General features: G+C 39.0%; 1 protein-coding gene across 1 annotated transcript; it reads right to left on the bottom strand.

The window, feature by feature from the left end:
• Window positions 1–331: 331 nt before the first annotated feature.
• pcbd1 (pterin-4 alpha-carbinolamine dehydratase/dimerization cofactor of hepatocyte nuclear factor 1 alpha) lies at window positions 332–2,825 on the bottom strand. The gene is made up of 4 exons (XM_062995579.1): window positions 2,744–2,825; window positions 944–1,075; window positions 772–852; window positions 332–682 (listed from the first exon to the last, which is right to left on the bottom strand). The coding sequence occupies exons 1-4, from the start codon at window positions 2,744–2,746 to the stop codon at window positions 590–592; spliced, it is 309 nt and encodes a 102-aa protein (XP_062851649.1). The 5' UTR covers window positions 2,747–2,825; the 3' UTR covers window positions 332–589.
• Between the last annotated feature and the right edge of the window lie 10,832 nt (window positions 2,826–13,657).

Below are 13,657 nucleotides of genomic sequence, written 5' to 3'. Positions count from 1 at the left end.
TATAATGTGAATCTCTGTAGTGTGTACTATTACTTTTACCTTGCTACTGAGGCCTTAATTTCCTTTGGGATTAATACAGTATCTATCTATCTATCTATCTATCTATCCATCCATCCATCTATCTATCAAGGTATGCCATCATGAAAGATATCAAATACATAAAATCATCAATGGAATAAAGCACGTATAGTGTAAAATTAATTATTATTTGGTTGCATCACTTCATACAACATTTCAAAATTGTATTCTAGCATTTTGGTAATAACCACCTCTCCTCTACTCTCCTCACAGTTTTTTGTCACCAAAGTTTAAAATACATTTTGCAAAATACTGTGGTAAATTTCCAACTTTATTGTTGAAACAATGACAGGCTTAACCACCAGACTTTTTAAGACACTGCTTGGTAACGTTAAGGCACAATACATGTTTTTCTCAGGAGGGAATATAAGGTTGTGCAGATAATACTCTTATAACCTTATTTCACAAAATTCTAAGTGGGAGAACTGTAACAGCCAATAAAAACATTCAAACAGGGAATCTGGAGACCTCAGACACCTTTAACTAATCGGTCAGATGCTAGGGAGTCTCTTCATAACACTGAGACCTGCTCAATGAAAGTGGCAAGAGCAATGTCACGCTGGGACAGTCCGCCACACTCGTGTGTGCTCAAAGTGATCTGAACCTGGCAAAGACAAAACCAAGACACAAGATTGTTATTAAAATGCTACTCAACAATGTTGTCAATGTTTTCAATTATCAGAACTCAAATACCTTATTGTATACGTTAAACCATTCAGGATGATGGTCCATCTTTTCAGCCTGTAGTGCTACTCTTGACATGAACCCAAATGCCTTATGAGACAATTACATTACATTACATTTAGAACATCATTTGTTTAAAATGTCAGAAAAAAAATTATATATTAGTTCTGTTTATGTTCACCTGGTTGAAATCTTTAAAGATGAACTCTTTATAGATGGCATCTCGGCCCATTACCTCTGCCCACTGTGCATTATGCAGCACGGGTAGGAGCTGCTCTCTCTCCTCCAAAGTCAGTACCTGAATCTTACCAGCCTGTGTGGTTACAGCAGATACACAATTACAGCCCCACTTCACTATGACTATAAATGTTAAATTATATATTATGTATTACTGCAGTACTGTTTATATTTTAAACTTTTAATATTAAGCAGCTACAACTTATTCAGCAAAGCAAGAGCAGACCTTCTACAGGGGGATGTTTCAGAAATGAGGCCTGTGATTGGCTGTTGTGAACCTCATCTGGAAGCAATGATGACTTGCATTTAAGAGGTTTTACTACGTTTCTACAGAGATCACTCTGAACTATTTAACCCTTCCAGCTAATACTAATCCTGTGAGATTCATGTGAGTTTCATTTACATACCTACTCTAAAAGAGCATGAAGGATTTATATTTGAGAGACACTAAAACCTAACCCAAGTTATTATTTGGGCATTATGGTAAACATGAACTCTTACAAAGCACAACAAACTAAAATTGCAGATGATGCTGAGGTATTATGATCAAATCACCAACAAAACACTGGAGCCATGTTATTAAAATGGTAAATTTAAACTTCCCAGGCACTTGGCACAGTGAGTAAACGTGATTTTATAAAAGAACTGACACCTGTGTGTCATATTTAAAAAGAACAGCTATGCTATAGTGGCTAAAAAAAGCTAGAACTATTGATATCACAACACTTTGTTTAGATTATACATGTCTCCCAAGCACCAGTGTGGCATTTCTACTGCTAGATACCAATGCAATGGCATAATTGAACCAGTCTTTTGTTTGGCTGTTTCCACCACAGAAAATAGTTTTTTGTTTTTTTTTAAAAAGCCTTGGCATTAGACAACCTTTTTTGTTATTGAAACAGCCAAACAAAAGTGATCACACATCACAATATTAATATCCTATAAATATCCCACTATTACTCATCCTAGTAGATAGCAACAGAATAATCACCATAACACTTCGTTGTACTGCATGTTGAGTAAAGGCCATGAAAATAGAATATAATAGAGTTAAGAGTTATTTTGTATTTAATTCAAGTCATGCATATGTAAAGGTAAAAATACATAATTTAAGGCAGTTAATGATACTTTATACTCAATGATAATTAATTGTATTTTTATAATTATGTAGTTTACTCTCTTTATTAGGTCACACGTTTAAATGTTTAAATGCAACATCAGCACTTTGTACCTGTGTAAAGCAGCTGTGTTGCACCACATTCAGAACACACACACACACACACACACACACACACACACACACACACACACACACACACACACACACACACACACACACACACACACAGGATCTGGTATCACTGAAATCAACAGGTCTCTTTTCAGTCTAATAAAGCAGCTGGGTTAAGGTGAGCCAGCAGAACAGACAGTAGAGGATTAAGCAGGCTTTACATGCATTACATGAATAGAGGGGGAAAGCCAATTGACTGATTTTACCAAACATGCCTAACCATGATGTGTAACCATATTTAGTGCTGATTACATAAATGCATCAGGTAACTGTAACTGATGTAAAGGAAATCCACTGTGTGTATATACACATTACCAGCAGCAACAGGTGGATCCATCACATTTAATCTGAACGTCATTAATTGTGCAAGATATCAGCGTTGTAAATTCTGCAAATTCTATTACAATAACTGTGATTAGTGATGATAAAAGTGCAGTGTAGCTGTGTTCCTACCATGTTGACGGTGTTTTCAGAGTAGTACCGCTCTCTCTCTAGTCCCTGTGGATTTGGTCTCCTCCTTTGATTTCAACACGTTTCCATACCAGTATTTTCAAGTCCCGCCTCCTGTGCTTCGATTGGCTAATGATTCATATTCCCGAGTAAGCTCAACAGTCTATTGGTCAAATGTTTACAAAAATGAGAGGCTACGACCAATCCAAAGGCAGGAGGCGGGATTTGTCGAAATACAGGTAGGAGAAGTAATAGCAAACATGTCGTGTTCCTGCTTGGGGAGCTGAATCATTGCCAAATAAGTAATAGTTTGTTCTAACAATCTCTACGCTTCTTTAATTGATGTAGTCTTTTCTGTTGGGTGTAGGAAAGGAGAATTGTTTTGCTGTTTGAATTGACAAGCATATTAGTGTGTTTTCCAATTAACTATCTTATTTAATCAGTGGCTCAGTGGGTATCACTGTCGCCTGATCCCTGACTGATCCCCAGGTCCTTTCTGTGTGGAGTTTGCATGTTCTCCCCGTGTCTGCGTGAGTTTCCTTCGAGAGCTCCGGTTTCCTCCCACAGTCCAAAGACGTGCAAGTGAGGTGAATTGGAGATACAAAATTGTCCACGACTGTGTTTGACATCAAACTTGGGGTGGCTCAGTGGGTAGCACTGTCGCCTCACAGCAAGAAGGTCCTGGGTTCGATCCCCAGGTGGGGCGGTCCAGGTCCTTTCTGTGTGGAATTTGCATGTTCTCCCTGTGTCTGCATGAGTTTTCTTAGGGGGCTCCAGTTTCCTCCCACAGTCCAAAGACGTGCAAGTGAGGTGAATTGGAGATGCAAAATTGTCCATTACTGTGTTTGACATTAAACTTGGGGTGGCACAGTGGCTCAGTGGGTAGCACTGTCACCTCACAGCAAGAAGGTCCTGGGTTCGATTCCCAGGTGGAGTGGTCTGGGTCCTTTCTGTGTGGAGTTTGCATGTTCTCCTCTTGTCCACGTGGGTTTCCTCCGGGGCTCCGGTTTCCTCCCACAGTCCAAAGGCATGCAAGTGAGGTGAATTGAAGATACAAAATTGTCCATGACTGTGTTTGACATTAAACTTGTAAACTAAGGAATCTTGTGTAACGAGTAACTACCGTTTCTGTCATGAATGTAGCCAAAAAGTATAACATAACGTAAAATCCTAATAAATAAATCTGATGTAATAAAACCAGACGTTGTTTTTGTAGCATTATTATCTAGAGATAAGGCTGGTTGATATTGCATCAACGTTGCAAATTACAAATCCCCCCTCAGTTTCTTTAGATTATAAATGTCTCTTGTATTTACTGTAGGTCTTTGTATTTATTGTACTGTGTTTTATCTGCACTGTGTATATTGTATTGTTTTTCAGTTGTGTTCTGCGTTGCACTCTGGTCCTTGAGGAACGTTGTTTCGTTTCAAAATGTGCTTGTGTATAGCTTTTGTACTAACCATTAAATTGTACTAACCATTATTAATGTTATTTAAATTGAGTGGACCTATTTTAACACCCAGTGTGGTGTCACTTCATTCTAACTCAGCACTAAGAGCTAAGAGCAGCCAAAATTGTTGTACCTCCTCTTTGGTTGAAAACCTGCATCCATTCCAGCCCTCTGCAGATGAGGTTTCCCATCAAAAGTCTGTTTGTTTGTTTGTTTATTAGGATTTTAACGTCATGTTTTACACTTTGGTTACATTCATGACAGGAACTGTAGTTACTCATTACACAAGGTTCTTCAGTTCACAAGGTTATATCGAACACAGTCCTGGACAATTTAGTATCTCCAATTCACCTCACTTGCATGTCTTTGAACTGTGGGAGGAAACCGGAGCTCCCAGAGAAAACCCACGCAGACACTGGGAGAACGTGCAAACTCCACACAGAAAGGACCCGGACCGCCCCACCTGTGGATCGAACCCAGGACCTTCTTGCTGTGAGGCGACAGTGCTACCCACCGAGCCACCGTTCTGCCCCTCCCCATCAAAAGTACAAAGAAATTACTTTCAGTGTTTTTAATGACCAAATTGATTGTATTCAGTGAATATAAACAAATTTAGAATACATTGCAACACATTTGCAATTGTGACCACATACAACCCAAGGAAATGAGAGTTAAGTGCCTTTCTCAAAAACCTGGCAGTAGTGGGGCTTGAACCAGACACCTTCCTTCTGATTACTAGTCCATTATTTTAAACCCTGAGCTATCAGTGCTGAAGCAAGTCTTGTATCAAGCAAGAATGTAAAAATAAAAAAAAAAATAAAAACAGTGTAACACAGTGGTAAACATGCCAGTGTTCCAACTTTTTTGAATGTGTTGCAGCCATCAGATCCTTAATTTGTTTATGTAGTCAAAGTAAGTCGCTCAGTAAAAACACTGGACATTTTTTGGATGTCAGCTAAATAAAGGTAATAACGAAATAGCTCAACTTTTCTGGCAATGGGGTTTGTAAATGGATTACCAAACCAAACATCCAGTTCTATATTTCACACTTTAAGACACTCATTCCATTTGTGTACACTAAAGTACCTTGACTTGTACTAAATATACAACCTTAATATTGGATAGTTCCATTGCAATCTCTCAAACTACGTAGTCCGGTGCATGTCAGCATGTGACCTGACTTTAGATCTTGAGTGCTGGCCTTTGGATGCTATCTCACTTGCTATTGATCTTTCTGCCATGTGGGGTTAATAGGAGCTGACACTCCAAAAATAAATAAAAAGACTGCAACACTGCAAGTATCCCCAGAAACCCCAATAGGGATGTTAAACACAAAGCTTCAGTAATTCAGATTCGGTGATTGCGTTTATAAACAGCCTGGGCCTAAGAGTCATCAGAAGCAAGGCATTCTATTTGGGGTCATTATTAAATGTAGATGGGATATTAAAAGCGTATCTGATTGCACAGGATGGGGTGCGGTGTCTTTTCGACGTAGGGTGTAGTCTTGGGCTTCTCAAAGATCAATAGTAAGGTCCCTTTCCAGATGGAACCACTATTGATTGACCCTACTCTCCCAATGAACATGGCGTCTGGTATGTCATCGCCAGGACAATCAATAAAAGCTTGTAACACACATTTCAGGGATGAAAAAGGATAGGGTGGACTGTGGTTGTGAACCGTCATTGTACCTGTTGTGCTCTAGATGGCTCCCTCATGCCTCTTGCACAGTAAACCTTGTCCTGTGTGGTAACTGGAAAAAAGACATTGAGGTTTGAGTACTTTTTATACTTGAGATATCAGTAAAGCACAGCGTGTATTATTTTGGAATATCTGTTTATTCATTTTATATGAAATTATAAAATAGCAATAGCAATCATGTATACAAGATACATTTTATATGTACAGTATTTAGGTGGCACTGTTGTTCTGTGGGTACTGTTTGTGACACAGGGAGATCATGCAAACTCCACACAGTTTTATATGGATAATAAAGCAAACTAGATCATCAAAGTAATATACAATATTATTTAAACATTTACATTTTCGGCATTTAGCAGACGCCTTTGTCCAAAGCGACTTACAGTACTATATCAGTATACAATCTGAGCAATTGACCTTACTCAAGGGCCCAACAGTGGCAACCTGGCAGTGGTGGGGTTTGAACCAGTGACCTTCTGCTTACTAGTCCAGTACCTTAACCACTAGGCTACCACTGTCCCTTAAACAATAAAACTTTGGACACTTTATATCTGTGTATAAGGTAAAAGTGCAAGTCCTGCCTGGCTTTACCATCAGAGACTTGTGTTATCAGAGATCTGTTTTTACCTTGCAGTATTTGAAGTTGATTTGTTTAGACTTATCTGACATTGAGCAGATGGGTAAAGAGATGGTAGATATAGCCACTGTTCTAAAGGTTTTTTTTAAGACTTTAATTATAAAGGCTGATATAACTGTAGCTATTAAAAAAGCAAAATATGGCTTCATTAAATTATAAATATTACCTCCTTGTTTCTACACTCACTGCCCATTTTATCAGCTCCACTTACCATATAGAAGCACTTTGTAGTTCTACAATTTCTGACTGTAGTCCATCTGTTTCTCTACATACTTTTTTGGCCTGCTTTTACCCTGTTCTTCAATGGTCAGGACCACCACAAAGCAGGTATTATTTAGGTGTTGGATCATTCTCAGCACAGCAGTGACACTGACATGGTGGTGGTGTGTTAGTGTGTGTTGTGCTGGTATGACTGGAGTTTTTAAACACCGCACTGCTGGACTGAGAATAGTCCACCAACCAAAAGTGTCAGCGTCCTGTGACCACGGATGAAGGTCTGGAAGATGACCAACTCAAACATCAGCAATAGATGAGTGCTCGTCTCTGACTTTACATCTACAAGGTGAACCAACTAGGTAGGAGAGTCTAACAGAGTGGACAGTGAGTGGACACAGTATTAAAAAACTCCAGCAGCACTGCTGTGTCTGATCCACTCATACCATCACAACACACACTAACACACCACCACCATGTCAGTGTCACTGCAGTGCTGAGAATGACCCATCACCTAAATAATACCTGATCTGTGGTGGTCCTGTCCATTGAAGAACAGGGTGAAAAGTATGCACAGAAACAGATGGACTACAGTCAGTAATTTGTAGTAGAACTACAAAGTGCTTCTATATGGACAGTGAGGGTAGAAACAAGGAGGTGGTTTTAATGTTATTGCTGATATGGTGTACATATACAAATGTGTGTGTGTGTGTATATATATATATATATATATATATATATATATATATAGACTCATGTGTTTAAAGTGTAATACCATAGCCATGGGAGAAGTAAGTTTTGGAAATGCAAAAAAGTGACTACAGAAATATGAAGATTTTGATCTGACAGGACTTAAAATATCAGAACACAAGTTCTCAGAACATTTGGGATAAAAACACAGACATTCCCTATTTGGATGGAAATAAAATGCAGTACAGCATCTGGAAAAGCTACTAATCCTATCAGTTTACTTTTCTGGCATTTTGCAGATGCTTTTATTAAAAGCGAATGTTTTTGTTATGATTAATTGTGGCAACTGTGACTAATACACTGCTGGAAATTTAGGTTTAAGGTCTTTGCTGAAGGCCCAACAGTAGCAAACTAGTGGGGAACGGGCTTGAACCGATGACCTTCAAATCAATAGTCATGTAACTGAGCTACCAGTACCCAGTCCAAATCTTTTACATTTAAAATTGATTTGTGTCACTGTTTATATGCCATTAGCAATGTTATATAACATGATACTAACATTTTATTTGATCACATCTGCAGGATGTACTACTTTGTAATTAGAAACCTATTTTAACATCAATGTAACCTGACACAAATGTAAGATTATTAGTGTGACATACTTGCTACATGCTCAGATTACCACCCCCTCCTTTCTAACTAGTTAAACAAACCTTCAGGTATATGATACTGAGGTAATGTACCCTGGTATAATGGTCTGGACATGTTTTTAATGGTTTAGTTTCAGTAAAGGAAAGTTTAAAAGCTAACGCAGATCATTACCTTCTAGGGAATCTGGTTCTCTGACATTTTGGCACCAGTTTGGGGCAGATCCTATCCTATTTTAGCATGACAATGCTCTGATACACAAAGCAAGGTTTCTAAAGATTTGATTTGTAAATTTTAACCTCACCCAAAACTTTTGGGATGAATTGCAATATGGATTCGTAGCCACTTGTACTTTTGTGGCTGACTGGAGAAAACGATTCATTTTCCAAACTCTAATGAAACTTTGTTATAGCAGCAAAAGGAAGCTGATTGTTTAATAACCATGGTTTTGGAATAAGATGTTAAGGTGTCCATAAATAATGACCATGTAGTGTATCATAACATACTGGTTAAAATTAATGTTTGTTTTTTGCTATTCCAGTTTAAGTCATTTATTTAAAAAAGCAGAACATTATACTGGTAATGTTCTCCAACATTTAACATTTACATTTGCATATCAAAATATGTTTTTCTATCTCACCCATCATTTACTCAGTACCATGTACTGACCAACACTTGTCTCTAGTCTTGTCTTCCTTAATTACTCTTTAGATTATGAATGTCTTTTTGTATTTATTTTAGGCCTTTTTTGTATTTATTGTACTGTTGTCTATCTGCACTGTGATGTACTGTCTTGCACTTTTGTTCTATGTTGCACCTTGGTCCTGGAGGAAAGCTGTTTTGTTTCAATATGTACTTGTATATAGCTGAAATTACAATAAAGCCTCTCTTGACCTAATGAATGTAACCTGATCTGTGTATAAATTCCCAAATAACCCCCCCCCTTTTCCTTGATGAGTTATTTTGCCTATATGACTGGAAAGTTTATTCTTGCTTTGGCACTAAATTAGATCTTAATGACTTACTCAAAAGTGGGAACAGGGGGTAGCATGTAATCACAATGTGAAACATTAGCATTTTTAGCCTCTACGACCTACAAAACCCTAAATTGATTCAGCAGAAAGAAAACATGTCTTGTGATCTAGACTTTCATAGTGAAGTTCTTCTTTTGCATCCCAGGGGTCGGATCTGAGCAGTATTGATTCAACAAGCAGCCCATTTCTTCAAAAACTGCTCAAAGAAAAGCTTTTCTGCCATGTTTGTTTTGAAAGATGCCCCATGAGAGGAGAATTGTGGGAAATACATTAGAGGAGTATGGAGGATTAAGGCATAATGGAATTTTGAAAGCACTGTGTTCCTTAATGCAGAGTCTATTTTACAATATTGCAGATTATGTTGTAGATCAGACTTTAAGGGTGAGTAACCATTATCTGATAGATATATGGCCAGTGTTGCTAAACTCTGGGCTGCATGGTGAGCGTCCATTAGCTGGGCTGTCCGGTGATTATATTCAGGCTCCATCAAGCTCTCACAGCTTAAGTAATTGTCCTTGTGTATAGCAGGCTGAAGGCTAAAAGCACAGGGAGAAGCTGACCATTGCATATTCAGGATAAAGTCTGTGTAGAGCACTGTTTCCCAACCTTTTCCGGTTCTCGACCCCCTTTTTCAGTGACCCAAGTATGCTGCGACCCCTGCCACAGCTACATTAGGAGGCAGTATTGATAAATCCTGAAAAGATCTTAGACTTAGAGTCCTTTAACCTTCTTAGGTCTTATACAACTAAACAAAAACACAGTAAAATAGATTTTTCAAAATACAATTCTTTTTAATTTAATTTAACAGTTCAAAACAAATATTAAACTTAACAGAACTAAAATTAATTAAATTAAATATTTATCCGAATTATTGATGACTAATCATTACTAATCATTCATTGTTAATCATCTTTAATGCGATGTTTGGCTCTTCATTTTGGCAGCCAGCATTGGTATTCGAGTATCCGAATAATTAAGTTTTTTCTCCATTAGTGTTCATTTCCATGACAGCGTATGCAATTAAAATTTACAAGCAATCGTTTGTTCCGACTTTAGAAGTAACTTAAAAAAAAAAAAAATGTAATATTGTCGTGTGATTTACACATCGAGTCCCGCAAGAAAACACGCTTACACAACTTCTGTTTACACAGCGCCGACACAACCTCCGGAGGTTCGGTAATTAAGTAAGCATACATGTCATATTACGAAGTACTTTTTATAATTTAATGATTGGTAAATTAATTACTTTAAAATTATTAGAATAAAATTTTATATTTTAACCCACCGGTTGGGAACCACTGGTATAGAGTATTTATGTAGCGTACTAATTTTTACTCATGTAGCATCAATAAAAACATTTTGAATTCTCTTTATTTATTTTTAATTTTTTTATATAAATTTTTCCCACTTTTCCCCCAATTTTCTCCCCTAAACTCATCGTGTCCAATTACCCTGAATGCGTCCTCTATACTGATTCGACCCTTCACCGCTGACTGAGGACACCTCTCAACTGACATACGCCCCCTCCGGCACGTACAGTCAGTATAGACTGCATTTTTCACCTGCACGAGTCGAGTTCATACACCGACGGGCACTGTGTCCGAAGGGCCACACCCCCATCAGCATTATTCCTCAGCCCTGTGCAGGCGCCATCAGTCAGCCAGCAGGGGCCGCAGTTGCACCAATTATGAGGACCTATGATCCGACTTTTTACCCCTAACCCTGAACAACAGCCAATTGTTGTTCATGCTGCCACCTAGCCCAGTCGGAAGGCAGAGCTGAGATTCGATACGATGTATTTGAAACCCCAACTCTGGTGTGCTAGTGTACTTTACCGCTGCGCCACCTGAGCGGCCCTCATTTTTTATTTTTAACCCATTATTAAATGTAGATCTCTGAAAATGGCAGGTCGTGTGGATGCTGCAAAGTTCCAGGATCCTTCACCTCCTGATTATTAGCTTCTCTTCATGTCCATAAGTTTATTTCAAGTATTCTGGTTTTGTCCCACCACCCAAACCATGCTTTTAGATGCATTTGCTACTGTAAATACAGCCTCACAGCAAAAATGGCCTGGGTTTGATTTGGTCCTTTCAGTGTGAAGGACCATGCTCTGGTTTCCTCCCACAAGTCTAAAGACATGCAGTCAGGCCAAGTGGAGCTACTAGAAATTGCCCTAACTGTGTGTGTCTGTGTGTGTGTGTGTGTGTGTGTGTGTGTGTGTGTGTGTGTGTGTGTGTGTGTGTCTGTTCTGTGATGGACTGATAACTATTTGGGGTGTTTCCTGCCTCTGCCCAAGGAATTAGACCTGATTCCCTGACCAGGATAAGGAGGTGGTAAAACAGACAGTGAATAAATAAATGAATGAATTCATTCATTCATTCATTAATAAAGAGATGTAGTGCCCTGGTTGGTCCTTATATGCTTTTCACAGGTCCTAAAGCCGTACTGAAAATATGCCATAAAAATGATATGATAAAAAAAAAAAATGTGTGACATTCTCAATATAAGTTATTATATTCATATTTACAAGGATATAACTGATTAAAAGTTTTTTACCTGAATGAATATGACAAGGTTTACAGTTTATATATGCACTTTTGTTGTATGAATGTCCTGTTGGAGACAGTAGTCTCTTAGTAGTCTCAGTCATCAGCGTAGATCGGTTTCAGTACATCACTGCTGGTGCGTCATGTGTCCTGGTGTGAATTTGCGTGTTGACTAAATGGCCATCTCTGTGTTTGTTTTTCCACACGAATGCCTTCCCTTCTACCTTTGGCGCTTTCCAGTATTGCACATTTCCTGCTGGAACCTTCATCACGAAGGATGCCTTCTGGCAGACCCTTCCGTGTTTCATCGTACCAAGTGAAAATACTCTTTTTGTGCGGTGTTTTACTTATGATCCAAGCTTTAGGTTGCGTATATTGATTTTACAATGAGAATTGTCGAGTTCTGTGGTTTCAGGTTATACAGGGGGTAGCTGTTGTACTCTTCAGAGCTTTCCTCTGACAGTGTAATGGAGTTTTGCTCTGGTTTACAAGAACATATCGAGTTATTGAAATGTTCTCATGTAAACATGCAAAGATAATATTTTATGTAAGATTATATTATAATTATTAACTTATTGTGGTGATAGAGGACTTTAGAGAGGATTTCATGCAATTAGAAATAAGTTTCATTTTGTCCATGTGTGACTTTTTCTGATGACACACTCTGGTAACTGAAAGAATAATTTAAAACCTGTATTAGTTTAATTATGTTACATTGTTTAGATATTTAATATAATTGGGCTGCTCAGGTGATGCAGCGGTAAAACACACACTGAACACCAGAACTGGGATCTCGAATACATCGTATTGAATCTCAGCTCTGCCTGCAGGCTGGGCTGAGTAGCCACATAAACAATGATTGGCCTGTTGTTCAGATAGGAGTGGGAAATTAAAAACCATTTAGGGACTCTCTCATAACTAATGCAATTACGACCTCTGCTGGCTGATTGATGGCGCCTGCACAGAGACGGGAAAAGAGTGCTGTCAGGGTGTGTCTCTCCGTACACAGTGCTGATCCGCATTGCACACGTCAAAGTGTAGGTGACAAAGTGCATACGGCTGCTGCCCACGTGTCGGAGCGGGTGTGGGTTAGCTTCGTTGTCCTCAAACATATACAGTGTATCACAAAAGTGAGTACACCCCTCACATTTCTGCAGATATTTAAGTATATCTTTTCATGGGACAACACTGACAAAATGACACTTTGACACAATGAAAAGTAGTCTGTGTGCAGCTTATATAACAGTGTAAATTTATTCTTCCCTCAAAATAACTCAATATACAGCCATTAATGTCTAAACCACCGGCAACAAAAGTGAGTACACCCCTAAGAGACTACACCCCTCAATGTCCAAATTGAGCACTGCTTGTCATTTTCCCTCCAAAATGTCATGTGATTTGTTAGTTTTACTAGGTCTCAGGTGTGCATAGGGAGCAGGTGTGTAGTACAGCTCTCACACTCTCTCATACTGGTCACTGAAAGTTCCAACATGACACCTCATGGCAAAGAACTCTCTGAGGATCTTAAAAGACGAATTGTTGCGCTACATGAAGATGGCCAAGGCTACAAGAAGATTGCCAACACCCTGAAACTGAGCTGCAGCACAGTGGCCAAGATCATCCAGCGTTTTAAAAGAGCAGGGTCCACTTAGAACAGACCTCGCGTTGGTCGTCCAAAGAAGCTGAGTGCACGTGCTCAGCGTCACATCCAACTGGTGTCTCTGAAAGATAGGCGCAGGAGTGCTGTCAGCATTGCTGCAGAGATTGAAAAGGTGGGGGGTCAGCCTGTCAGTGCTCAGACCATACGCCGCACACTACATCAAATTGGTCTGCATGGCTGTCACCCCAGAAGGAAGCCTCTTCTGAGGTCTCTACACAAGAAAGCCCGCAAACAGTTTGCTGAAGACATGTCAACAAAGGACATGGATTACTGGAACCATGTCCTATGGTCTGATGAGACCAAGATTAATTTGTTTGGTTCAGATGGTCTCAAGCATGTGT

Source organism: Trichomycterus rosablanca, chromosome 5, assembly GCF_030014385.1.
Source record: "Trichomycterus rosablanca isolate fTriRos1 chromosome 5, fTriRos1.hap1, whole genome shotgun sequence".
NCBI lineage: Eukaryota > Metazoa > Chordata > Actinopteri > Siluriformes > Trichomycteridae > Trichomycterus > Trichomycterus rosablanca.
Note: the sequence above shows the minus strand (reverse complement) of the source record. Positions and strands in the feature narration are given on the sequence as shown.